Here is a 27,459-nt window from a genome sequence, read left to right as displayed (position 1 = left end):
TTTCAATATTGTATCTATTAATCCCACTCATTCACTTAATAATTTGGAGCTGTAGTTGCATCAGAACACAACAGCTTGAATATGTCACATTCCTCTGTGCTTAAACAGAGAAGACAGTTAATTCTGGATTAAAAAAAAAAAAAAACAAGCCGACAAAAAATACAACAAAAATAACTGCTCTACTATAATAACTGCCTGAAGGGAAAGACACCTCTACTATGCTCTTTTATTACATGCTTTTTGTCATGCCCAAGATTTATTGTATGTGCATAAATAGATAATTTTCAACGTGCCAGTCAATAAAATATGCAGAAATACCTTAATTCCCAAGGTCAGCGTTACACAGCCTAAGTGTAAAGAGAGCACAAGCAATGATGCTTACAATGTCTAATATCTCAAAAGCCAAGGGTTTTTCCAATTTAATATTTAACGTATGGGCAAACTACAATACGTATTAAATTAATTTTCCTAAGTATTTACTTTGTTAGAAATTTGTTCTGAGAACGTATTTGTTTGTATTGGTCAGAAGCACATCTGAGACGTGGGACGGCTGTCAGCACAAGGCCACACGGCGAGGAGGCAGTGAAGTGGCATGTGACATTCGGGAGTCTCGGGGGGCAACATGTGGCCGGCGCTCAGGACGCTCCTCTCTGCAGTGCAGCACCGGTGCCTCCGGCCGTGCGCGATCCGTGCCGCGACACGAGCCCCCACTTCCGAAGTGCCGCACAAGTCCCACTTGCGCCCGCGCTCAGCGGCTTCCCCTTGTCCGCTCGCCCTCTCGCAGCAAGGGCTCCCGGGAAGGGCAGGAGAGCGGCGGTGGGCACCGGGACGGGCCGGCTCCGGTGTTTGTACAGCTGCGCCGCTCTCCCGGGGCAGCCCCGCACAAAGCCCCGGCAGCCCCGCAGCCCCCGCCGCCACCGGGCGGGCGCGGCGCGACACCCGGGGCAGGTCCCCGCTCCTCGCCGCTGCCCCGCCGTCCCCGCGGCCGCCGCTGGCAGGTGAGACGCGCCGCAGCGGCGGCGCCGGGCGCGGAGGGGGGGCGCGACCCAGCCACAAAGAGCGGGAGCGGGGTGGGCGGCGGCGGGGCCGGCGCCAGCGCGACCCGCGGCGCCGCAGCGGGGGGACGTCCCCGCCCGCCCGTCGGTGGCGGGGGTCATCCCTTACCTGCAGGGGTGGCACCGAAGACTCTCACGACGGGCACCCGTTTGGCCGGGGCCTCTCGGAAGCGGGACTGGCAGGGGTCCAGGCCGGGCAGCGGGCTGCCCATATAGTAGTCGGCAGTCACGATCCGCACTGAGAACATGTTTGTTCGCCGCCGCCGCCGAGGCACCAGCACAGCACCGAGCGAGCGAGCGCGGAGCGAGCGCGGAGCCCGCACGGCTCCCCCCGCCCGCCGCCGCCGCCGCCGCTGCCGCCGCAGCGAGCGCGCGCGCGAGCGCAACACTCCCCGCGCCTGCCGCTCCTCGCCCGCCCGCGGGAGCGCGCGCGCCTCCGCGCGCGCCTCGTCTGTGTCTCTGTTCCCCCCGCCCGATGCCGCCGCTCTGGGCGCGTGCGCGGCGGCGCGCGCCCCCCCGCGCGCTCCTACAGCCCGTGCGGCCGCGCGCCCCTCAGGGACAGCGCGGGCTCGTGCCCCGCGGACGCCCCGGCGGCGACGGCGGCGCCCCGGCCCCGGGCTGCAGCTGCTGTTGCCATGATGATGTCGTCACGGATGCAACCACTGGGAGGACGGGGAGGGGGGCGGACGGGCCGTGTGTTGGTGGGGAAGGGGGCTCAACGAGCGGAGGAGGTGTCCGTCGCTCCCCGACACACACGCGCGCTCCCCGCCCCCCCCCCCTTTCGGTTGGGCTCGGCAGGCTGGGCGCGAGCGCGCGTGGGAGCGGGGGAAAAGTCTTTCTATCGCCTCCCCTGGTGGCGAGGGAGGAGGCAGGGAGGGAGAGAGGGACGGCCTCGGTGATTCGGCGATCGGCCGCGCGGGCTGGGGGTGAGGCTGCGGAATCCCGAGCCGTAGATGGGGCGGGAGAGGCAGCGCTGCCGGGACACGACGGGGTTAAGCTGGGTCGACCGCCATTTTGAATGGCGGGGAGGTGAGTCTTCCCCACGCCGCAGGGGCCGGCCAAAAAAACCCACCCAACCCTAAGAAGATGGGGGCGAGGAGAGGGACGGGACCGGCAGGAGGGGCTGGAGCGGCCGCGCTCCCGCCGGCGCCCGCGCGCCCTCGGGGTGTGACGGTGAGCGCGCGCGGCGCGGGAGGGGGCGGGGCCGGCGCTGCGGAGGGACGGCGGCGATTGGCGGCGGGGCCGAGCGCGCGGAGGGGGCGGGGCGGGGTGGGGCCGGGCCGGGCGCGCTGCGGCGGAGCGGCGGGGGCGGGGTCGCGTCCCCGAGTCCCTGCGGGCGGCTCGGCCCCGCGGCGGCCGCGTCCCCCCCCTTTGCTCCGGCTGCCCCTGCTCCTCTGCCTCCTCCTCTGCCTCCTCCTCCGCCCTTAAGGAGAGCTTACTTTGCGGTTTGCAGCGCTCTCGTGCAGGTTTTTATTGAAAACCATAAAACAGGCTTGACTTTAGGTTGAGGCAGTGAAAAAACCCTTGAGTTTAGGTTTAAGATTCCTGTTGCAGTCTCTTTGTCTGAAAGCTGCAGATCCGGGGGTAAAAACCCGAAAACATACCAAATATCCAAAGAGTTGGCAGTGTGGGAGATGAGCCAGTTAAAAGGCCAAATGCTCTCAAACGCACTCAGAGTGATGCTGATACTCGTGCGTGCGGGACTGGATGATACGAGACAAATGTACAAATCTATAAAACCTGACAAACGTCCAATATGTAGAACACATGTTTTGCATTTTGCTTACATGTGTTTCGGGTTTAGATTTGAACAAAAGACAGGTCAGGCAGTTGCTACCCTTCATTTTTTCATTGTAATGAACAGGAAGCTTGCCTGTCTACTCAGGAGTAACTGGTTTCCTACTCTTTCTTTGTAAGCTGTTTGTTTTCTCTAGCTCACATCTGTTTTCCTCCTTAAACTCATTTTTATGTGAACAGAAAAAGAAAATCCAACTACCTAGTCATCAAGAAATCTTGTGTCGCAAAAGTGGTTGAAATAAGGTTGAAGAATAACTGAGCTACAACTTCATTTTTTTGACAGTTGTTTACATCTGCAAAGTTAATATTTGGAAAACCTTTGGAACTGCAAAAATACTCTTATGAATACTTTGATTTCACAAAGGCTAATAAATCACTAGGAGCTTACTGGTGGGGCATGTTAACAAACAGCATCTCTAACTATTGTTATTTGAATACATTTTGTACTGCTCCCTCACTAATCCATTTCCTTAATTTTCCGTAGAACTTTGGTAGGGACAGTAATAGTTCTTGTGTTTCTCCATTCCATGCTCTGTTTTCTTTCTGTTCACATGATCTTCTTGCTGAGCATTGTGTCTTCCCACCACTGTGCATTTCACTGACAGTTTAATGTGTTTGAATGCTGGCAGATGTGGTCTGGTGCCTGCATGAGCTGAAGGTAGATCAGCAGTCCTCCTCTGTGCTGGGGGGTACCAGTCCACTGCTGTATTCTGTTGTCATCTGCACAGGCAGGAGAACACAATTTGCATCTGCCCCTCCACTGGGTTGGTGGATAAACCAAAACATTTGAGCCACTGGTGGACTCTGGTTTCTCCTAAATGTGTGTGGTGTGTGAGATGTAGCACAAGTTCATACCTGGGACTCCTGCTGAAGAGAAACCAGTTGCCCACAGTGGAATAGTGTAGAAAGCTGAAATAAGTAACTTCTTAGAAGCATAAAGCAGGATTTGCTAAAGCATGCAATGCAGAGTCTTCTATTTAAAATGACAACATTTTTTATGTTGTTTATTAAATCAGGGAGAACCATGCTTTGAAATCAGAAAGAACAATTGATACCTAACCTAGAGCCGGTTTCCTGTTCATATGAGGTATTAATTTGATTTCTGAAAATGTTGAATGTTACTCAGGAAAAAAAAAAAAAAAAAAAGAAAGTGACTTTCCTTTTTGATGTAAACAGTGTAATCCACATGTACATTAAACCCGTGCAGACACTTTTGTGGAACTTGCATGCTTTCTGAGTGCTGCCTTTTCAGTTTCCTGCAGCTCACTTCTGCTTTCAGTTTTGTCTTGCAGTCAAGTCAGTAGGTTTGTCTGCAGGGTTGCACCAAGGTAAAGGTTTGAGTCAGCGCTGTCACAGGAGGTCCCCTGCCCTCCTTCTCATGTCAGTGGCAAGCATTTGAATAGCTGCACAAAAAACTTGACTTGGAAACTGAGCCAGGTAAAAGCAATCCCACTAAGAAATATGGGTTAGTTTTAACCTCGATCAGGTCCTTGATCTGCTTCATCATGTAGGGGTGTGAAAGCCTGTGCTTGCACAGAGGAGGAGGCAGGGCAGGGACTGAGATTGAGCAGCAGGAAGAAAGAGAGCACTTCTTCCAGAAAGCTTGGCTTGTGGTAGTTTTAAGTTGCTGAAGTCTGAAAATTGGTTTAACTCTTTCAATAGGTGCCAGACACAAAGCCTGGTTCTGGATTTCCTACATTTCAATTTGTGTGTCAATATTTGTTTTTAGGAGTTGTTGTATGTGTTGTTCACTCACGTGTGTATGCATGTGTGATTTATAAATTTTCTTGTAGTTTACACTTCATTACCTGAAAATGCTGCTTGCCTAGGCTGTCAGTAATTATAAAAAGAAACATCCTCGTTAAACAGCACTACCACTCATTTTTTCTGGTACCTCCAAACACTATATGTTCTCTCTCTTAAGGTTTCAAGCCATTTTCTGTTATAAAGCAAGTCACCCCCTTTCTCTGTTCCTCCAGTTGCTAAGCAGCAGCTGTTCTCCCCATTAGCCAGCCAAGTATTTGCATGAAAATAATCACTCTTGAATATATAACTGGTCCTAATCATGCACAGCTAAACAGCTGTACAATCAAAATTTGAGTATTAATAGTATTACTTATCAGCATAACTGATGACTGTCTTTTAAGTCAGAATTCCTCCATAGAGTAAAATCAATAAAGCCTTGCCCTGTTTTCTAAAACAAAAGACTTGTCAGTTTTTATTTTTGTTTAATGCTTACTTTATAGCTACTTAAAAAACTGGTCACAAAATGATATCTGCAGTTCACAAAAAATTATAAATGCAAATATAAACAGACACAGAATCATCTAGTGACTACACATTATGGAGGCTAAGGGAAAATCCACATTTTCAAATTCCTATTTATAGTAGCCAAGTACAACAAAATTTGATTATAAGAGTTTAGGCTATGACACAAAGGTAAATTTTCCAGCAGTATATCTTAACTTCAAAACCCACTTTGTCAATCATGTTTGAGTTCCTGCTGATTTCAAGGATGTTCAGTATTTTTGAGGTCTGTGATCTGAAATCTTAGGGTCTCTCAGTCAGGGGATTTATCCAAGCTGTTATTTCAGAATGAGAGCTGAGTGGGGCTCATATTCTTGGGTGCTGTTTTTGCAGGTGACAGAAACACAGTTTCTGCAGGGAGAAAACCTGGACACATGGATAAAGAGTGATATGTGATCCATCCAGTTGGTATCCCAACCTAGACAGACTGTTTGCATTACACAGGAAGGTTATTTCCCAGTGTGGCCCCACTGCCTAAGTGAATGAAGATCTAAATCTTCACACTGAAATACATGGTGCTATGCTGTATAGTTCTGCCCTGCCAGATGTGTACTTGATTTGTCATGTGTGACAGTCCATAGTCTTGTTAGACTCCAAGGCTCTGTATGCACCCAGAAGTTCTCACTTGAAGGTTCTGACAAGTCTTGCTTACACTCCAGGCAGTTAAACCCACTAAAGCCAAAATGTGAAGCAATACCATGCATGTGCATCAGACCAGCTGAAAGTCAATTACTCTCTGGATGTTATCAGATAAAAATCTAAAGACAGTGTATGAACAGCAAGGAATTAAGCAACCTGTGGATACCAAACTGCCTCAGAGTGGCTCCTAGGCTGCTGAATTAATTTGTAGGAGTAACAGTATTTTGGAAAGAATGCTTAAGATCCTAATTAATGACATGTATTTGTTTGTTTTAATTCTCAGTTACTAGCTACAGGCTAGGCAGTAGGCTCTGAGGTGTAGTCAATGGCATTACCATCAGTGTCTTGTCACTAGAAACCTGATGAGACAACAAAAACAGGTCTCAATTATGAAAATATTAGAAGTATCAAAAAAGTCTTTTAGCAAAGACTCTTAATAAACCTGTCAGGACAAGAACAGTGCCATGTGATTGGAAAATCACAAATGTGCTTGAATGAGCTCCCATGGGCATTGTATGGGACACAGGAAACTAATTATGACATAGGATATGCAAAGGCATAGAAGTAAAAAAAAAGAGATATATCTTTGGTGTAGTAGCATTAGATTCTGTTTGGGTAACTGTGTATTTTTAAAATAAAATAATTATTTTACAAAATTAAGTCAATTTCACAAAATCATCAAGGCTGAAAGAGACCTTCAAGATCAGCTAGTCCAACTGTCATCCAAGCACCACTATAATCAAATTTAATCTGTGCTTCATATAAAGATTCAGTATAGTGTCATATGAGAAAAGAAGGAAGATTCATAACGTAAAGAATCTCTGATGAGATGTTCTGATGGATTCTTTTGAGAGAAGGACTATAAAACTGGAAGTTGGCTCCAGGTAGAGTCTGCCCGTTTAATGCATTTAGTGCAGTCCTAGTTAGCATATAAATAGAAGTTGCTAATAACCTTAAATTTGAAGGAGAACAGCATATCCAATAAGATCTAAAACTTTGGAGTTAAGAAAGAAGAAAAAATTATTTAAGCCAAAGAACACTCTCAATGTAGAATGAACTTTCCATGAAAGAAAGTTTCTATCCAATGGATGGATGGATTTCTTCTCTCAGTGAAAGCAGCAGGGCAGAGCATATTTGTAAATTTTTATATGGAGATTGATGAGATTATTGAAAAGGTTATATGATGTTTGCTGGTTATTGCACATGACTGCACCTCATTATCAAAATTCTAGAAGGACTGCATGTAGATCCCTGAACATTTCAATAAAGGGTTCCTCTAATCAATGCAGACACTTTAGCCATTAGGATAAATGAGTTCTCATCATCATTCTACAAAACACATTGTGTACCATTAAGATGGTACAGCTTTCTGTTTCAGAAAATCTGGACAGCAATGTAAAAGACAACCCTTCCAACATGCATTGTGGCCTAATGTATATGTTCCTATCTGTAAATGAGTTGGATGTACAAACTCATGTACATAATCTTTATATGAAAATGCAAACTACCTTTGACCATTTTTGTTTCCTGTTTCCATTTAGCAAATTATGTTTCAAACAGTTTTCATTGAAAGTTATCCTTTTCTTTGTTGTTTTTTTTTAAATAATAATTTTTTTTCTAATATTTCAGGTCCTGCTGTTACCCTGTATCAGAAAAACCTGCCACTGAATGTGCCTACAGGAAAATGCATAAGTATTCAAGAAAATTATATAAATTTAAACGTAAAAATTAATAAAGAAATACATGTGTAACAATGTAGGACTATGCCACTTTTTGAAAAAATTGAGAAAGTGTAGTTAATTGAGAAGCAGCACATGCATCATGTAAGAAAAGGGCCAATAAACACTTAATTGTAAAGATGAGATTCCTGATCTGCTCTTTGCTGACAGAATTCTACATGTCAAGAAGTGATTGAGGTTCCCTTCCATGCTTGGAAAATGACCTATTGTCAAGACTGAAATAATTATAGGATTGTATGAGGAATTCATTTTAGTGTAACAAGAACACACATTGTTGGGAAGCAGTTAACAGTATCGCAGCAGTAAGTGGCATTTAGAGATTGCATATATGACAGTGAGAATTTTATAGATGAAATTTGATTAAGATGAACTGCTTAAGTCTTAGATAATTGAGGAATAGTGCTAGAGTTGTTTGCATTGCTGAACCAGCATAATTTAAAGACCTTCTGCCTATTGCTTTGTACTAACGACTGTATAAGTGGGGAATGGACTCAAAAGAGAAAACAGTGTGTAATGTCATATAACATTTGAGCATTACTAGTATTTTGGGAAATGGTATGTTCAACAGAGTTACTGGCAAGGAGTGGAGTATAAAAAGAAAAGTGGTTGAGCATTTTGAATAGCTTAAAAAAAAAAATCAAAGTAATAGGTTTATTTTTACAGGGAGAGCTACCAATCCCTCCATACTCTGAAATTTCTATTCCACACAATGCAGCTCAGGTAGATGATTGTAAGAATTGCTTTTAAACAGGCAAGTGAAACATAATTTTTCATATTCTAGTTCTGATGAATAGCTGAAGCATTTAGTTGAAAGTCTCCATTGAGAAATACGTCTGGTGTGAAGACAGTTAGCCCAAATGGTTCAAATAATAAGTAATTAGAAGGATGTCATAATGGAAAATTTTCAAGTACTATAACTGCCAAAAGCCCTATCATTCTTCTATAACTTGTGTAGCCAAATACACATGAGTTTGTGGTTATTATTTGAATCTTTTTGTTTTAAAATGGGAAATGGGTTTCTGTGAATGAATCACAGAAATGGGGCTGGATGGTAATGAGTGAAAGCCATTTAATTTTAGATGCTCCATTTTTTCCTGCCATGTAGTCTGGCTTATGGGAGGCATTCCTCGTTCATGCATCAGACAAAGTGAAAGAAGCTCTAGCACAATATGTAGATCAAAACCAGCCATCTGTTATTCAAAAGGAAAGAGGAGTGTTGCTATAAGAGTAAACTTAAAATGTGTTAAGATTAGCTTAGAGATGGCAGAGCTCCATTAAATATTTTGTCCATCTCTGTTGGTCGCTGTCATATATGAATGTATACATTATACTGAAGCTTCAGATGCCTGCTATATTTTTTTCTATTAGGACAATTACCTCTAGTTTAGAACTCAGTATATACTTTCTCTGAGTTCCTAAATAAGTATGTATATATAAACTTTTATCACCTCAAATAATTATTTTTCCTTCTTGGGGTTTGTTCCTTTGAAATAATTTTCCTGATCAAACTGAATGTTAAGAAAAAAGCATTTTGAACTTTTTACTTGCTTAGCTTAAGCTAAGTAAAGTAACACTTGTTTAGGCTTGTAATATTTCCTTTTGATTCTTTCCAGTTCCCAAAGAATTTCTATTATTTTTATGTGAATTCCATCCAATTTGCATAGATCTTTCTTGTAATATGCCTAGAACACATTTTTGATTTCCAGACATGGTTGTAAAGAGTGTGGATGAAGCACTTATGTTTTATATCCAGGCAACCGTATGACCTCCATTTGTAGGGCAGAATTAATTGCTTGGGAGTATTGATGTTTGGTCCACCACCACGTTTGAAGGACTATGTTGGCTGTCCACAAATAAAGTGCTGCACAGTCTGCTTACAGCCATGTTTAGACAAACCATTACCTTCCTGCTCCAGGATGCACTGCTTCCAAGTATGCAACCCAAATCTAAATTAGTCTCTTTGTTGGTACTCTTACAAATCTATTTGTAGTTTCTGCTTGCTTGTTATCCTTAGATCCTTTACAAATATGATGCCTCTGGGGTATTGCCATCCCACTGAATGTATTTCAGAATCTGTTCCAGAATATTTCTCTCAGTCTTTTCCATAGCAGTAGCTTGCTTTTTCTTGTATTCAATTTAATTTTACAATTTTCTGGCTGCATTTTAGCCTCACCAATTTATGTTGAAGTATCTCAGTGTCCTCAAAGTTGCCCACATTGTGGCCTCTTGGAGATTAATGAAGCTGTCAAATAAAACAAGGCCTCACAATGGTTCCTGTGGCACCACAGGTACAGATAAATTACTTCTTTTCCTATATTCCAGTTTTATCTTGAGCCCTGTAGTAGTCACTGTTTACTTTAAGCTACATATTTTTTACACCTTTGGAGGTCCTTTGGACCTCCCGTTCTGCATTGTAACCTATGTAGCACATCCTAAGAGATTTTTAAGGTTTTGTTGGAGTACCATATGTGTTCCAAAAATTGAGTTGTACTATCTAAAGAGTTCCTTTGGACCCTGTATTTTGTTCTGGCTTTTGGGGAAGAGGAGATGTTTGTTTTATTGTAAGCTAAGTATTGTCTAGTGTTCTACTGTCCTTTAAGGCTAACGTTTTCAGGCTTGCTTCACCTGAAATTAAGTTTAATGCCATTTCAGAAGTAAGGCTCTTATCTAGATGTTTAAAAAACCAATTTTGTGGCTACTGAAGCCTACTTTCAAAAGGGTTCGCTTAATGCTTTTTGCTAGTGTTCCTTTTTTCCTCAGTACTTGCAATGAAGGGATGATATTATTGTTATTTTAATATTGAGATATTATTACTGTGACTGTCTGCAGATCCCATCAGCACACAGATCTACCTGGACAGTTTGAATTTTGCAAATAAAATTAATTTTCCTACCAATGTATTGATCATTTTATGTCTCAAAGCATGAGGAAGGTACCACTGGAGATGCAAAATGGGGAAAACCCCCACATTTATAGAGTAGATCTGTTAATCTAATGCCATGTGCTAATTGAAATTAGGACAGATTGAAGGGCAAGACACTGATTCTGTTTCCAGATTTGGGGAGGAAAGTCATGTATGCTGTTTATGAACATGTAGTCGTGTACAGAAATGGGCCGTGGTCTCTCTGGGAGCTGTGCAGTTAAGTGACTGGGACTGGATTCTGTTATAATATAGTGCATGTTTCCTGCTGTGTCTTGAATAATCTTGCAGCTGTTTTACTTAGAAAATCAGTAACACTTGTTTTTGTCCAAAAGCAGGAACTTGATGACTTGGCTAATAAGATGAAACAACGCTGCCCCCAAAATCTGTGAAGTATCAAGTACTATTCCATATTCCAGCCTCTTCACACTCCACCTCCACCTTCCTTTCCCTGTGCTACTTTGTAAGCTATTTTGTGGAGACAGTATTTTGTCCTGTTTTTCTGAGGACAGGATTAAGGCTTTTTACCTGTTTAATTTTTAATCTCTAATAATTAACTGATGTGTTTGCATTAGGACATTTTTGAAAAAAAAAAAAAGAAGAAAAAGGTGAGTGAAATTACTAATGCACAGGGGGAAATAGGAAATTATTATGCCATAAAAATAACTTTGAAAGAGTGTCACATTGTTCAGAGAGGGAAGAGAACCTTCTAAGAAGTGATCACATTCTCCAGCTCAGCTTTAGACACATTCTTTACCTTTAAAAGGAAACAGAAGATAATCAGTCAGTAAATCAAGTGTAGTTGTGGGCATGTCTGCAAAGCTGTAGCAACAGTCTGAAATAAGGTATTAGGGCTGGACATTTGAAACAAGAATTGCCAGTGCCAAGGTCTCTCGTGCTTTGAGGAAAATTGGTATGTCTTTCATTAAACAATACCTTTTCTCCATACCCTGAATTTTTTTTTCTTGGTCATTGTCTAAAGATAGTAGCTATGGTGGCTATTCTGGGTAGATCTTTAGGTACACACCAAAAATCAGACTGTATTTTACTGTAATGAATAAGCTTTTAAAAGCATTCTAAGCTTTTATTTTTTAATATCTATTTGTTTGAAGAGGAAATTGGATTTCTTATGAAAAATGTCCACCTTTTCTTAGTTGCTGTTGGAGGAAAAAAAAGCATGTTTAAAGACATGTTTTAGCTGCCACTATTTTTTGTGATTAAGCTTTCAAAACCAGTAATCTGAGTTTCCCCTCTCTTGCTCCAGCCAAGGTTATTAGTCAGTTCCCTAATTTCTTCTTTTTCTTACTGGCACAGAATGCCTTTTTTTTTAAAAGTACTTCAGAAATTACTTCTTTTAGACAAAGGAATCTACAGCATCCATGTTTTTCAAGCTTATTCTGACTAGCTTTAATATTTTATCACAATTTGAAGTATTAGCATGTTTTAAATTAAATAGTTCAGTTTAGAAGTAAATTCCACTCAGATAAAGAGAAAATACAGCAGTTGTTGCCAAAGGGATAAAAGTTCATTACCTGGAAACATAAACAGCTTTATTTCTTGTGTTCTGACAAAAAATGAGACGAACAAGCCTGTTAAAGGCACAACTTTTCAGTAAATACTGTATTGTTGTTAGCATAATATATATGTTCCCTAAGAACCCAAAACTTTTAAAGTTTATTTTAATTTAATCGTTTATAAAATTATAACGCTGCTACTTCCAAGGCCTAAAAATTCCAAATTATTTGGTATGAACTGTAGCATTAGAGTAGAATTCATAATTTCCTCATTTGGATCCTTTTTAATGTTACTTACCATATATCGCAACTATACTGGGAAATATAAAGGGCTGCTGAGACCACTGCATCACCTTGCCTTCCAGTGCTGTCCCTGACCACTGTGGGAATGCTGCTTTGGATGGCTCTTGCTCTTATGGTCCTAAACTGCCCCCAGCATGCTGGCCAGGTGACGAGCAGGCTGGTATTCAGGTTTGTTCCTTGGGACCATTTTACTAAATCAAATTTTTAAAACGTGCCAAATTGCCAAATTCAGAAAAAGACCTTTAGGGTTATTCGGTTTCATTGATTGATTCTTTTCCATGTGCTTCAAATAGAACCACAGAATGGTTTGGCTTAGAAGGGACTGCAAACATCATCTAGTTCCAAACCTTCAGCCAAGGGCAGGGACACCTTCCATTAGACCAGCATGCTCAAACACCCATCCAGCCTGGCCTTGAAATGCATTAATAACTTTTCATAACATCCAAATAAATGAGTAATAAGGGCCCCTGCCTAAAGGTCCTTTGTCCCTGCACTCAGTACTGTGTATGTAAGGTATCTAATTATTGTCCAATGAAAAAAACATCAGCAGGCCTAGGAAATTAAAATTTCCTTATTCTTTTTGTCCTCTAAGTCTTCTAGTCATCAGCAATGATTGGCAAAATCCCAAACTGGAGGTAAGAGATGCTTTACATGCATCTACCTGCTGATTGAAGGATTCTCCTCAGAGTGTGCCAGGACTGTGAGACAGGAGAGGTTGGCTTGATGTCCTTCAAATGGAAAGCCTAGAATGCAGTCTGCTGTTGCCTCTTCAGCTGCTGTTGAATAATGCACTGTCCTAACCATTCTGCTGCTACATAAAAGTATGCAACAAAGGTATATGTCCCAAAGAGGGGGGAGATAGCCTCTGCCAAAGACTTAGTTCTAGAAAAGCTTATGCAGCGGGTGCGAATTTGTGCTTGATTGATGATTGACCTAAGTTTTGCCAAGGAGAGAGACAGACTGAAGAGCAATAAATGTCCTGCAGCCTGTTGTCCGGGCTACCGTAAATATGTCTCTGGTTCAAGCTTTTAAGAAGAAAAACAGGAGCTGTGGTGCATTACTGTCACCAGGTACTGCTGTTGGAGGACTAAACTCTCTAAGTTCCATACATTAACCCATCTAGTCGGGCGGGCACCATGGCACCGAGTGGGAATAGCCAGGTTCTGCACACCATTTGGGTTGGGCATAAATGGCTGCACAAAGGACAAAGTTCTAAAGAATTGGGACAGTAGGTTTAATATCTAATTAGGCCTCTAATCCTACAAGCCACTTACAGTTTTGCATTATTATATGTTCATTGTGTCTTAAATGGAACTACTCATTTGAGTGAAGTTATGGGTGTAAATGCATGCAGGATCAGTTCTGGGCAATCACATTTTGCGTTATTATTTGTGCAGTAGCACTGTTGTAAATCGGGTATCTCTGATGTTATCCCTTCCCCAGACAGGGTGAAGGGGAATCTGAAACAGAATATATTTCTGTGAAATGGCTTGCACTCCATTACTGTAGCTGTCCAAACCAAACACTTACACAAAGACATATCACAGAAAGCATTTCAACTGTTAAGAGAGTCATAAGGCATAGATTTTCAATGCAAAAGGTCATGAGGCTGCAGTTTCACTGGGTAATGTGCTGCATTTGCATAGACACATATTCAGACAGTTAATGGTAGTGCAGAATGCTTTAATGATTTTCATTTCCATCAAGCTGTTCTCACCTCTTAGGAACATAATGGATAAATAGAAGAGGCCTTTTGTTTGCGCTTCATGAAAGTTACCAGTGATTAAGTGGTGCTGAGGGAACAGACTCATGCTCTCATTTGAAAAAGAAAACCAAAACCAACAACAAAACTGCCCATCAAAGCTGACTTCAAAGTGACCTACTTAATTTGGATTTAAAATGGCACTTGAGTAATTTATTTTAATGTTATGCAGATTTCCTAATTCACAACAGAGAAATGGTCACTCTTAACTGAAAATACTTATTACATCAGTTGCAAAATACTTATAATTTGTTAGGGTACTCTTTATAGTGTTGAATTACAAACAAAGCTATATACACTTAGATCAGGTTTTCTTCCAAATGGATTCAGCAGTCACATTTTTTATGAAAAAAATTGTCCAGAATAGTTGTGAGCAATTTGATATTTTTGCACTATGCTGTGGTGTTTCATAAGAAAATCCATGCCAGAAGCTTGCTAGAGAAAATCTTGTAATGATTCCATAGAGGGTCTCCCTGTGAAAAACTTCTCCACACCCTCCTGGAATACAAAGGCCTATAGACTTTCAAACTATGTCCTGCACCCTTGCAACTCAGTATCAGTTTCTTGGGCTCCTCTGTCATGCATTAGCTCAAAAGACCCTTCTTGAAAAGGGCTTAAAGTAAGTTATCTTAGTCTCTGGCTGTGTTAGGTTTTTAGGTATTTTCTTAAGGATTTCAGGTGCAGTTCATTCTCTCAGTGTAATCTTGAAAAAAATCGGAGTGGCTTTTTGAGAATAAAACTCTGTTCTTAAATACCTTTTTCTCAGAATAGTCATGCTTAAATTTTTGTTCCTAATTTGTAGGCACACAAATCGTTATTTCATCACCCCAATTTGTACATTGGTGCCTTGGTATCAGTATTTTTTAATTACAATTGTCCAAATGTGCAGGAGTTTTGACTTTATGTGTAACATTGAGAAGCTCAGCCAAGACACTCCACGTCCCAAATATCCAAATTTCAGTAATCTCCACTCAGGGTACAAGTGTGCAATGTTTCTGAGAGCTGCTAGAATGAACAGGCTTTGAAGTACTTGAGCATTTTCAGTTAATGACTTCCAGTTCTTTCAGCTTCTAACCCTCTGCCTTCCAGATAGTGATCTAGAGTACTTCTTGTAGCATTCCAAGCCTGTCATTTAAATTAAGATATGGAACTTGACTTCATGTATTTGGAATATTCTCCATTTTCACAGAATCAGTAAGATTTTTGGGGAACACAGGATAAGCAAATGCAGACCTGCTGAATACATAATTTTTATGGCACTTCTGTTTTTTATTGGCTTAGTAATCTGTCCAGTGTTTGACAAAGGGGTAATTAAATTTACAATGAGAATATATCAGTCCCTCCTTCTCTTCACTGATTTTAATTCTTTACTCCTCCAGTTAATTTTCTTTTAAATCTGCCTTTGTGTTCTCAGTATGCCATGAAAGGACTAGTCAACAGCCTGAATACAGGGGCAGTTGAGGGAGATTTCTGTCTGCAATCAATCTCCCCACTACAGGAGGAGTGCTGGATATCCTTACGTGTACGATAAAACTGTCTGAATTCAGTGACCACTGCCTGACCTGCATAACGATTCCTTAGCAATTTATGGCAGGTTTGGAGAGAAAGGATTCAGGATTACATTCAAGAGGTCTGTGCATGCAAGGCTATAAGTATCTTGTGTTAGGAATAAAAGACCTGTTTGGAGTTGTGTGTAATTTCAGTGTATGGTAAGATGCAGTTCTTCTCACATGAAGATAAGACCCATTACTGACATTGTATTTCAGTACATGTGGATAAAAATGTATTTTACATGTATTATCCATGTAGATTTTTTGCATTTTGTGTGTTTATAGCCTCACAATGGTCTTGATCGTCTTAATCTTGGGGTTTAGTTATGCACTTGCATGCAATGAATGGAACTATAGTTTGCGAAGTATAAATGACTGAGGAGATATTCCAGAAGCAAATCCTAGAAGTGAAGGTGAAGCATTTTAGCTGATGCTGACAGAATTGCAGAAATTCCTTGCTGTAGTGGGAAAACTTTGTTCAAAACCAGGAATGTTCTTATGGTTTTAATTGAGTGACAGAAAATTACTTCTTTGTGGTCATCCCTGCTAAGAGAGTCCTTAAAACAAACATTTTCCATTTTTCCTTGTTTATTTATTTTTTGGCTAGTAGTTGCCTTCCTGAATTGGATTTATAAACTGTGAATCTAAGGAGGATAAAATGCTTTTTGAAGAATTTGATCCAGATGTCTATTACTGTTTCAATAGATATATTTTAAGTTTTTTAGGATAAAAAAGGTTTTTGGGGAATTTGGGGGTTTGTTTGGTTTTGGTTATTTGGGTTTGTTGGGATATTTTGGTTGGTTTTTTGGTTTGTTTTGGTTTGGGGTTTGTTTGTTTGTTTGTTTTGTTTTGTTTTTTAATATCCCAGTTAACTTAGAAGCAGCCAAATTCTTGCTGTGTAAAACTTCAGGAAAGTCTATAGTATTTCAGCAGGGATTCATGTGGCCCTTGGGTTTTTGGACTGTATCATGTTGCAAGCTCCTAAAATAAGACTATTTGGAAAGCTACAGGCTTCCCATCTTTTTGTCTGGAAAAGTTATAAAATGGAACAAGCAGGCTTTTCACTGAGCTGCTGAGAATGCAGTTCTGGCTATGCAATCAGGACTAAATAAGGAGCAAGATCTGCACTAAAAATAGAAACAGAGGCTGATCCAACTGCAGCGTGAGTTATAATCCTCACACAGCAAAGGGCTGGTAGGTTCAGCTGAGGACACACAGTTACAGAGAATCAAATAAACTTTATCCTGCCCCTAAAAAGCCACCATACCCTAGCTCCTATAACCTGATTTTTACCATTCAGCAGAACTGTTAATCATGCCTGCAAATTATTTAACATGTTTTTTCAAATGTAGATCTTTTGCTATTATTATTTTATTAGAGAAAGGATTATATTTGTGACATAGTAAGAGAGAAATGTGGGTTGGGTTTATGTAACTGTTTGAGGAACATGGTGGAAAATGACACAGAGAGATTTACTGCACTTTTCCTCTTAGCTGGGTAAATATGTTCTTATCACTGCTTTGTGCCTTAAGTTAACGTGCCCACTGACACGACGTGACTCTAGCTGGACACAGTGAGCTGATTTGGGTATCTGGCCAGGCCTGGGCTCTCATCACATTCTGTGCAGTTCACAGTGTGTGCTTTGAGGGAAGTTATTCTGCTTGTTTCAAGAACAAAGTTCAGAACTGTGTAGTTCATTCCTGTATCCTCCCCTCCTCTTTGTTGGTAAAGTTCAGAACATACTCATCTTTTATTTGTGTATTTCTTTTCCACTAACACATACCTCATAAGCTTAAGCCAAACTTGCCCAGGAAGTTCAAATATATCCTTTTATACAGAAGAGATTGCTATTTCTTATTTATTGTTAAGAACATTTGATTATTAAAAATTTGGATTAAATGAGCCTAGCCAGCTACAGCTATGTTCTGCTTGCTTTCTTCATGTGTTCCTGCATCTCTCCAGGCAGTGATATGGCAAGCAGGAACAAATTTTCTGTTACTTCAGTCTTAAAAGGCAGAGAATCTGTTACAGACTCTGGTAATTAATTGTAGAATTTCAATTATTCTAAATATGATTACATATGAACATTTTAAAAAGTAGAAGACACCAAATCACTCATCTACTAACTAAATGTTTAAAAATATTTTAATTAAATTTTAGTTTTCAATTACTTGCAGAATTTGTTACTGAAAATACACCCCATTCGTGTTTTTTTTTTTTTTTTTTGCCTGTTAATCCCAGGAGTTGCTCAGTCAAATTGGAAGACAGTGAGTGGAGGAGAAGCATCTGGGTCATTTGACACATGCAAAAGCTCACATAGCAGTGGGAGTAAGTGGAAGAAGACCAAGGACAGAGATCATCAAACTTGCACAGGCCAAGAGCAAGGCAAATAAAATACATGGTGTCAGTGAGTGACAAGCCAATGGCTTGGTTGCATTTTCCTTCTTCAGTTCCCTCCACACCATAACATGAGCTACAATATTCCCTGTTTCCAGGCTCCTATCCCAGTACCCCTATCCCTCTCTTCCACATCCCATGCTGAGTGCACAGCTTAGCAGAAGCTGCGAGCAGCTGTCTTGCAGAAAGCCAAGCTGATCAGCACCAACTTGTAGCTGGGGAGGCAGCAACCTCATTCTCCAGCTAAGTTCAGAGGCCTTTTTTCTTGTTTTATTGTTGTATTCTCATTATGCATGCTTATATTTGAAGAGCTGTATTTTCTGGGCGAGAAAAGGAGTGTGTGCAGTCCAGGAGGCATAGAGAAGGGATATTGGGTGATAATTGCTGTAAGTGCTTTACAGTGAAATATGTGTATCGTGTTTTAGTCACATTCAAAACTTACACTGATTAATTGTCTCATTTTTTGACATAAACTAAATCTTTATAAGACTACATAAGATTATGCATTAGTTTAACTTTTTTTGACATAAACTAAATCTTTATAATACTACATAAGGTTATGCATTAGTTTAACAATGGGTTACACACACCTAGTTTTCATGTACTGTTAGCTAGTTGAAAGAAATAATTTGGTGTAATAAAAGCAATATATGTCTGCAGAGCAGACACAGTAATTTTAGTGACTTTATTAAAAATAAATACTAGTATCAGTTTAGTGATTACACTTTAAAAGTCACATCCAATCCAACAAAGAATTGTTTAAATTATGTATGGAAAGAGGGAGATCCTTTTAATAACATATTTTAGGTAGCTGAAAGTTGCACAAAGAGGAAATGGCATTGCTTGAACTCAGTTTCAGCCCACATGGAGGCTGAAAGATCATATCCATTTACAATGAGTAAATCCACGTGATGATCATATCCATTTACAATGAGTCTGGTTCTGTGTTGGAAAACAGTGGTGATGAACAATGCATTGTAACTGAAATGTTAAGAGATAACTCCAAAGCTGCATATGAACACGTGTGAGATTCTCCCTTACCTGCCTCTTCACTATTAATTATGAAATTATTCCATGTTTTTATTGCATTCAGAAGTTCTTATATAAGCAGAATGAATGGCTCCAAATTAAGAATTTTTTTTCTTAAAGAGGATTTGTTTGTTTTTTATCAGAGACCTTTCGAAGTTCAAGGGGAGGTCACAGCTGTTCACTTCATTCACATGTAGTCTAATAAAATAAACAACATATGTATAGGTCATGAGAGTTTAACACTCAGAACACAGGAATTTGTGTATGATTTTGAAAACTGTAAATAACAAATTATGCTTAACCTTTATCATTCTGCCAAATCAACCTGATTTGTTAGTAAAGATTTGTGTTAGAATTAAGGTTTTTGTATATTACAATGTTCATAAAAATAAAAACTCCTTCACCAAATGCAAGATAGCTAGGTCCACATTTACATCCTCGGTCTTAATTCCAGTTGTCGTAAGTCTTACAGATTTACATAATTACTTCATTTGCATAATCACTTAAGACCTGGATCTATGCTCCAATGAAAGCAGACCTGAAACCTTTTTGAAAATAACGCTTAACCACATTTTGTACTGCAAGGATACAGGGCTGACCTCAGAAATGGGCATGTTGTCCTTTCCTTAGAGCACCTTGGTATCTGGGCACCTGAGTGAGTTTGGTGGGTTAGTACAGCAGCATCCTAATTGTCACGAGCAGTCTGCTGGTGGTCCTTGTGCCACAATATATCTGGAGTGGCTAGGGCTTGGGGAGGAGGGGCTATGGATTATATACCATGTTTGCTAAAGGTCCAAAGGACTTTGGGTTCAATTACAGTGTCACACAGCTGTGGTGGTCTCATTTACCCTCAGAGGGGGGCTTTCAAACAGTGAGGATTAAAATAACAAACCCCAAATGCATCACTCAGTTTCTTATTAGTCAAGTGGGAAGATTAGCTGGAAAATTCACACATACAAATCAATGTGTCCTTCCCCTTTTTTAAAAGTTTCCATGTTGAAGGCAGTGAGCTACAGAATCCCATCAATTTAGACATGGTCACATAGATACTTGCTTTTGAATCAGGCAGAGAATTTCCCTTTGACTTCCCCAAACCACAGAACCCTTACCTTTCTTTTTACTGTAAAAATTCTGTCAGTTCAGGGAAATTGTGCTTGCTGAAACACTAGAAAGTAGGTAAATATTTCAGTCCAGAATAGGTGGTTGCTATTCTGTTATATGATAGTATAAAGTAATTCCTTGTAGGAAATGGGTAACTTACAGGATATAGGTTAGGTCTTGACACCATACAAGTCATGACAGAAAGTTTTTGTCATCTAATAGTTTTTGGATGGCCTATTTACAGTTAAGTCAGACCCTTAACCCAGTTTCCAGTGGACAAGTATCTGAACAAGAAAGGTCATCATGATTCTTAGCAATCTTATATGGCTTCATGTCAATAGTGTGAGAATGTGACATTACTCTCTGTGCCAAGAAGTTAATTATGGTATTTGCATAAAATCTTTTTTTGTGCTGTGCTTAGTTTGCAGAGTATCTGCTTGAAAGATTTCAGCAGATACTCCTCCTACAAACACAGTCAGGAAATCAAAAACAGTTGAAGGCATCTGCTCAGAATAGAGTTGCCCTGAATGGACATCTTCAAGCACAGGCCAATGAGGAAATGATTTCCATGTTCCAGGGATAGCTGTTTCCTTTTATTCTTTCCTGTCAGTCCGTCTAATTGGCAGATTACTTGGCAAAATCAAGTAAGACTCAGCAAAATTAACCTTTTTAATCACTACTTGCCAAAAGAGTCCTGCTTTCCCAATATCCTGAAAAGAGTAACTGTGGAACTAATGGACTTTAAGCATTTGGAGCCACCAAACAAAGGAATTATTTGGTATCTGTACTTCAAGTTGTTCCCTCACTTAGCCTGCATGCTGGATAGCTGTTAAGAATAGGAAGTGCTGCTTTTCACTCATTCTTGCACAATGGTAAGATCTCACTGAGTCATTGAGGCAATTCTAATTTGCAAAGAAAATGAGATTTTCCTCCTAGACCTGTGAAGTATCTTGAGTACATTTCAGGAATTGCTACATGATGTTTTAAACCATCTTCTGGCTTTGAAGCAGTGGCCAGTACTGAAAGGCTTGAAAGAAGTTGAACTTGCAGCAGTCTATATTCAGTGTCTTTGCCCACCTCACTGAATTCTTGAAGGTTCTTGAAGTGTGCATCTAAGGTAAATATGGTAGTTCTCCTGCTTCACAATGGACCTGTGTCTGGAACCATCAGCTCACAGAAGTCCCTATCCTTGACAAGAATTTTATGCCCTTAATGACTTTTGGCCATCACTTCAATGACAAGAGAGATGGAAAAATCAAGCTGGTTCCTCTTCTGTGCTCTGGATACAGAGTATTTAATGGACTCCTCCAATTTCTGTCAATGATGGTTATGAGCCTCATGGTTAGTCCACCTAAACTAGAGAATTCATCTTTCTGTATTCCTCTGTCAAACCACATTATTGGAGTCAGCCATCTCTTTACACTTGGGATGTAACAAGTGCCCTGTTAACTACAAAAAGTGAAGTATTTTAAGATATTCGCTTCCTTCCTAGTTATTGCAGACTGCACGTCTGTTTTAAGATTGTTATAGCAATTCCAGGTAAAGTGTTAGATCATACTCTGTCAGCATCTGTGCTGACAATTTCAGCAAGAAAATTATTTGTCTTAGACATCTACAGAGCATCATCCTGAAGCCCTGTCTTCCCAATTCAACAGATGTTACATATATTAACAACTCTTGATGGGTTGCAACATAAAGTAATTGCTCCTATTGCAACCCCTCAAGAATCTGAGTCTGCCAGGGAAGGAACTAATGGTTGTTATTGAGTACACTGCAGTGAAAATATAGATATATGCTACATGCGGGTAATTGCTAGGAGGAAAACAGAGAATGAGTTACCTACCAGTAATGATGGGTGCTAGATGTGCACATATCCCACACAGCCCCTTTTCTCCTTTTGTTGTACTCCTGCACCCTTGGGATTCTCACACTCAAAGGCACACTGAGTGTTCTGTTGTCCAAATTAAAATCTCCAGGTGCCTCAAGGCTTACATGTGCTATAACAACTATGTCAACCCTTGCAGTCCCATAAACAAACGTGCAAGTCCAGCAGATATGCATCTATACCTCTCATTGAACCCTGGTGCTATATTTTACCAGTCATTCAATCACAGGAATGAATATCTTCCCTGCAGGTTCTTTGTCCAATGCAAGTAGTAATACCAGATAGCATAAACATGTTCAATCATACAAAGGATAAAGTAATTTTAAAATGCACGCACAAAGCAACAGTAAGAGTACCTGAGCAAACAATATTTGAAATAGAGTGAGTCACTACTTTTAAGATATTTTCCTTAAATTCCAAATTTTTAATCTTATTAATGGAATGTGGCATCAACAAATAGCTTGCTCTAAACCTTTGTCTGCGCAGCAAGTATGCAGTTCTACTGTCATGTATAAAATTTAAGAGCGCAAGCAAAATTGCAAGCAACATCACCAGGCAAACAGTTATAAGACAACAGTAAGCCGTCATCCCTAAAAGCAAAAATATGGACCAATCCATAATGAAATTAAAATTGCCAAGAGCACATCACATTTGCTCTCGAAGAATTCTGTACATTTCCCAATCACAGCCAAAAAACACAGGTAGACATCTGTCTGCAATCTGCATAGTTGCAGGATGTGTCTTCTGCCAATTCATCCCTTAAATAATGAGTATTTCTGTGCAATCCTGTTGTTGTCATACATTATATAGATTGGCTTAAACTTTTCAGTATCTCATAAATAACAGTAGTAAACTAACCTGGGGGTTAGAAAGTGCAAAGCCTAATAGGAAAATAAGGATTCAGGAGACTAGACAAAAAAAAAAAAAAAAAAAAGGCAGAAAAGACTGAAAATGAGAGAAGAGCAGAAGGAGAGCAAAATAATAAATTCTGAGGAAAGAATCAATGCCCATAAACGTAATATCCTATTCAAGAAAAAAAGAGTGAAGCACTGATGGAAACCAGAGGGTATGTTCATCCAAACCCATTATAGGAAAGCAGGACAATTGCTCCTCTTTTGTTCTTTACCATGTTTTAATGCTACTGTATAAAGTCATGCATTGTAGCTGTTGAGGGAAAGGTATACCTAGAATTTAAAAGCAAGCGTATGCCATAAGAAGAGTTGTGAACCACAGACATAGGAAATAACGGTGTTGGTCATTCCTAGAGAATTCAAGGTCCTTCTGAAAGCCAGGGATCAGATTCAGACTTGATTCCTTCAATTTGGTTAAATAAGCCACAACTGTTTCCAGGAGGTTTGTTTTCTTGTGAGTCAAACTCCAGTCTTACCTTTGCCCTTTTGTCTCAGTGGAAGATCAGCTTGTACATATGAACACAGAATTATTTTATTTTCCATAATGATCGAACCCAAATGTTATTTTACCTTTGCCAGCTTTGTGTAGGGTGATGTGCCATCTTGCATATTTATTTTCCTGGAGTGATGCCCAGAAGTATGCTATGTTTTTTCTTGCTCATGTCTCACTAGCTTTATTTATGAGTTGAGTACACCAGGTTTTCAGTCCCTGGGGATGGGCCTACAAAGGAAATCTGTGGACAGTATTTAATACATCCAAGTATAAGACCAGTAAAAAGGCAGCTGCTGAATGGCATTCCAAATTGATTCACAGTTTCAGACTAGATTGTGGATAAGTTAGCATCCATGATTTAAATGCCTTTTCCTGCTTTGTCATGTAGGAGGAAGGCTCCTTTATCAAGTGGAAATGACTGAATGTGCAAATTTTTGCTTGGTTTACAGATTTATAATTCCATTGTTCTCTGATGACTGAGTCTAATAGCAGTATTGTTATTGATCCTTACTGATTGCATAGAACCATATTTTGAAGATAACTTTTTTCTTGCTATTAGATACATGTATTCCCTTTGGCTGTAAAATAAATCAAGGTAAGGCCCTCTTTCTCACATGGCATCAAAACTGATGAGATGTACATTATCCCTTCAGTTATAGCTTGCAATCCTATTAATTGAATAATAGCATGGTCTGGGGAAACTTAATGGCTAGTAAGGGTACATAGGAAAGCTCACATACAGTTTGATGTACATTTTAAACTGCTGTTGTGTTTACAGGTTGGCTACTTGAAAAAAACACCAGCAGTTTTTACCATCATCTACGATTTTTTTGAGATGCCATAATTGCTGGACCATTCTTCAAAACAGAACTGATGGATAAGCATTCTGATGGTCAAGCAAAGAAGCAGGGCATCTTCCCCCCACCAGTGCTGTAATTCATCTGACAAGTCCACTTGATATTCCTGCCTGTGTTCTTCATCTGGCAAATGTTTCCTCCCTAGGTCTCTTTATAACAGCTGCACTAGGTGTGATGAGGCTGTCGACTCATGTGGCATGTTAACACATTGCTATTGTACTTAAGGATGCTCCTAAACTTGCCTCTGGGCCAACTCTAGTGTTGGTGCAAACTGCCAGCACTGGATCTCACTTGCAAGGCTGTCTGTGTGTCTGTGCACATCTTGGGGTTTGGTAGATGGCATTTAGTGAGGTGGTTTAGCAGGCAGTGCTATGACAGGGGATGTGGCACTGCTCCTGGGCATGAGAAGCAGATAGAGTGGGGAGCACAGTTCAATGCTAGCCATAACCAAAACCATTCTCCCAAGTCTGTGCCAGAGGCTTTCTAGTGATGGTGCACAAGTGATGGTGATGGCAACTTCTGTGCCAGACTGGGCACTCTTGCCTTGAGGCAGGCAGGAGGGAAATGCAAGGGCTGTACATCTGATGGAGGTGGTGCCTCGTGAAGGCTGACCTAGAACAGAGGCTAGATGGAGTTAAAGAATAAAGTAGGTATTTATTAAAAGGCCTCAGTGGATACACCTTGGGCAGTAAAAGAGCCCAGCCAGGGCTACACCCAAGATGAACCCAAAATGGTCACAAAATGGACAACAGGTCAGGGGGTCTCACACTTTTATAAGTTTTGGTCTATTAGCATACTGGAGTTAATTTTCCAATTATAACTTTAGCTTATGAAGTCCCATCCTTCTTGTTTTTCTTTCTTCAGTCCAACGTTGTTTATGCTCTTGGGCCTGAGATTTGGATCTTTTGTCCTTGGTCCCCAGCCAGAGAAGGAATTGTTTTGTCTCCCTGCTCTGTGAAGAGAGCTTACTCTCCCCTAATATGAAGCTCAGAACTATGCACTAAAGCAGTATAGAATCTGAAAAATATAAAAGCTAAAACCTGAGGCATCGGAGGAATTAGCACTACCAGTTTGGTTCCACTCTGTGGCACTGGCAGCTATCAGACCTACTGGTGACAGGCAGGACAGAGCTGCTGAGGTGACCTGCCAGGTGTCAGGTGACCCTTTACCCTCTTGTTTCTACTGACACCTGAACTGCCAAAGCAATTCCCTTTAAGACAATTCACCCAGTGACCCTAAAGAGCTGATTACTCAGTGCGATGATACTGAGCCAGGTAGCTTCTGCCATCTCAGCTACTGCTCTGTAAAGTCTGGGATCTGGACTGAGGGAAAACCAGTCAGTAACTAGCTTAAAGGAAGGGGATGCCCTCACTGACCCTTTACTGAATTAAGGGACCCAAGTAATACCAATTACCTCACTTAAGAGTCCAGCACTTGTCTAACTCTCTGCGTGCTTCCTGACATCTTTACCACACCCAGCTGGAACAGTTGCCTGCTCCTGCTCCACCCAAGCCAGGGATATAGCGTAGCACTGGCCTTGAAGAAGTAGTGCTGTAATTTATGCTGGCTAACAGGACAGGAACCAGTGCATACATCCCATGCTTCATGCCAGAACCAGGATGCCTTTTGCAGAGGTGCTGTAGCTTGTTAGGCAGAGACAACTTGGGACAGCAAAGAAGAGAGGCTGTGCTGCTGAGAAGAAGCAACAAAGCTGCGAACTTGGGGTTAGGAGAGAGCAGAGCAGATGCTGATGTATTACCATGGTTCATTGGTCCTACAGGTATTGGCCAGGACAAAACTGCAAGGGATACTCTCAACTATGGTCTGTTGTTTTTAAACAAACCAAATTAGCATATGTTACTTGTGAGTTTATGTTAAGGTTTTTTTTTTTAGTTCTTTGGAGTTTTTTTTTTTTCCCTATAGAATCATAGAAGGGTTGGGGTTGGAAGCAACCTTAAAGGTCATCTAGTTCTAACCATTTCCATGTTTGATTGTATTATTTTGTTTTCTTTAATAAGAAAGAAATCAATCAGAAGCATGACTAGACTTTCTTGCAAGTAGTTACATTTAGCTGTAATCTGCCTGGTGACTTGTAGGAGAAAAATTTGAAAATTAGATGGAACTGGACTGAGTAGCAAGGATACTTTAATCTGGGACAGCAAAGAGAAAATTGTATAACACTGTTGTGTTGTCCTGAGTGGGAGAAGCCAGTGAATTGCATGTTTTTTCCATCTTTGTAATCAGTTTGTTATGCAGAGAGCAATGCCATGGGATTCTACATTTCATCTGCTGGGTTTTCCCTGGCAGCATCTGAAGAAGTTCATTATAAGCGTTTATCACATGATGCACTTAATCAAACCACTGAAACTCAGAGAATAAGTCATTCTAATAAGCTGCCTCATAAGCTACTTACTGATGTACTCTTCCTTGGTGAGTGTACAATGGGTTTCCTTGTATCTCAGTTTGTGATACAGGAAGTTCATTATCCCCAGTCCGAATTCAGACGTAAAGAAAGGAAGCAGGGGCTTACAAAGAAGTGACAGATAATTTGCAAAGGATTTTAGTTAGCCACTCAAATCCCAGATAGACTCAGATTGTAAGCTCTTCGTTAGAACAGCCTTCTGGTATTCAGCATTAGGCACAAGGCAGCTGTATCTACATAGCTGCTTCTAATGTTGTAAAATGCAGGCAACATACAAAAAATTATGAAAAATGCTTCTTTTGATTAGAGGTTCCCTAATGGAAACATGTGAGAGAAAAGAGAAATCAGAAGTGAAAGCATGCTTTTACATCTTGCACATCTACAGCATGATAGTCAGAGCTGATAGCTGGGCTGATGCAAAATGCCTCCAAAGCCTTTGCTAAATCCCCACGTGCACCAAGGGGTTGAGGCTTGTCTGACAGGGTAGGAGCTCACAGACACTCTGTTTGCAACCTGTGCTTGTACCCCATATGACTGGTAGGATAAATGCCTTTCCCTGTGATGTACCTGAGAAATGTCCTGGTTGTAGGGAGCAGGTAGGTCAAGGACTCCTCTGCCTCCTTGAAGAGCTCATTTTACTGAGCTCTGCCACAAGCAATGTGACACCAGATTTCCTGGCACTCACTGGATTTTCTCACCAATGCTATTTCACAGACAGTGTCTCATCAAGGCTTGTCTTCTTGCTCTCTGCAAAAGACCAGTTTGGGCATCACTGCAG

At 40.8% G+C, this 27,459-nt stretch overlaps 2 protein-coding genes across 4 annotated transcripts in view; one reads left to right on the top strand and one right to left on the bottom strand.

Annotated features, from left to right (window-relative positions):
- REV3L (REV3 like, DNA directed polymerase zeta catalytic subunit) overlaps positions 1-1,342 on the bottom strand; it is a 115,493-nt gene extending 114,151 nt beyond the window's left edge. Inside the window, exon 1 of the mRNA XM_053973713.1 lies at positions 1,165-1,342. Coding sequence (XP_053829688.1) covers positions 1,165-1,303 — 139 coding nt within the window. The 5' untranslated portion in view covers positions 1,304-1,342. The remainder of the gene's footprint in view (positions 1-1,164) is intronic.
- Positions 261-7,554, top strand: LOC128805182 (MAPK-interacting and spindle-stabilizing protein-like). 3 transcript variants are annotated; one of them, XM_053973712.1, is made up of 2 exons: positions 261-998; positions 7,428-7,554. In XM_053973712.1, the coding sequence occupies exons 1-2, from the start codon at positions 623-625 to the stop codon at positions 7,547-7,549; spliced, it is 498 nt and encodes a 165-aa protein (XP_053829687.1). In that variant the 5' UTR covers positions 261-622; the 3' UTR covers positions 7,550-7,554. The 3 variants fall into 3 exon arrangements, 1 of the variants encoding a protein (XP_053829687.1); XR_008436315.1 differs by lacking the exon at positions 261-998 and adding an exon at positions 1,698-2,084; XR_008436316.1 differs by lacking the exon at positions 261-998 and adding an exon at positions 2,097-2,228.
- The last annotated feature ends 19,905 nt before the right edge of the window (positions 7,555-27,459 follow it).

The sequence above is a fragment of the Vidua macroura genome, chromosome 3, assembly GCF_024509145.1.
Source record: "Vidua macroura isolate BioBank_ID:100142 chromosome 3, ASM2450914v1, whole genome shotgun sequence".
Classification (NCBI taxonomy): Eukaryota; Metazoa; Chordata; class Aves; order Passeriformes; family Viduidae; genus Vidua; species Vidua macroura.
This window is presented reverse-complemented; position numbering and strand designations above follow the sequence as displayed.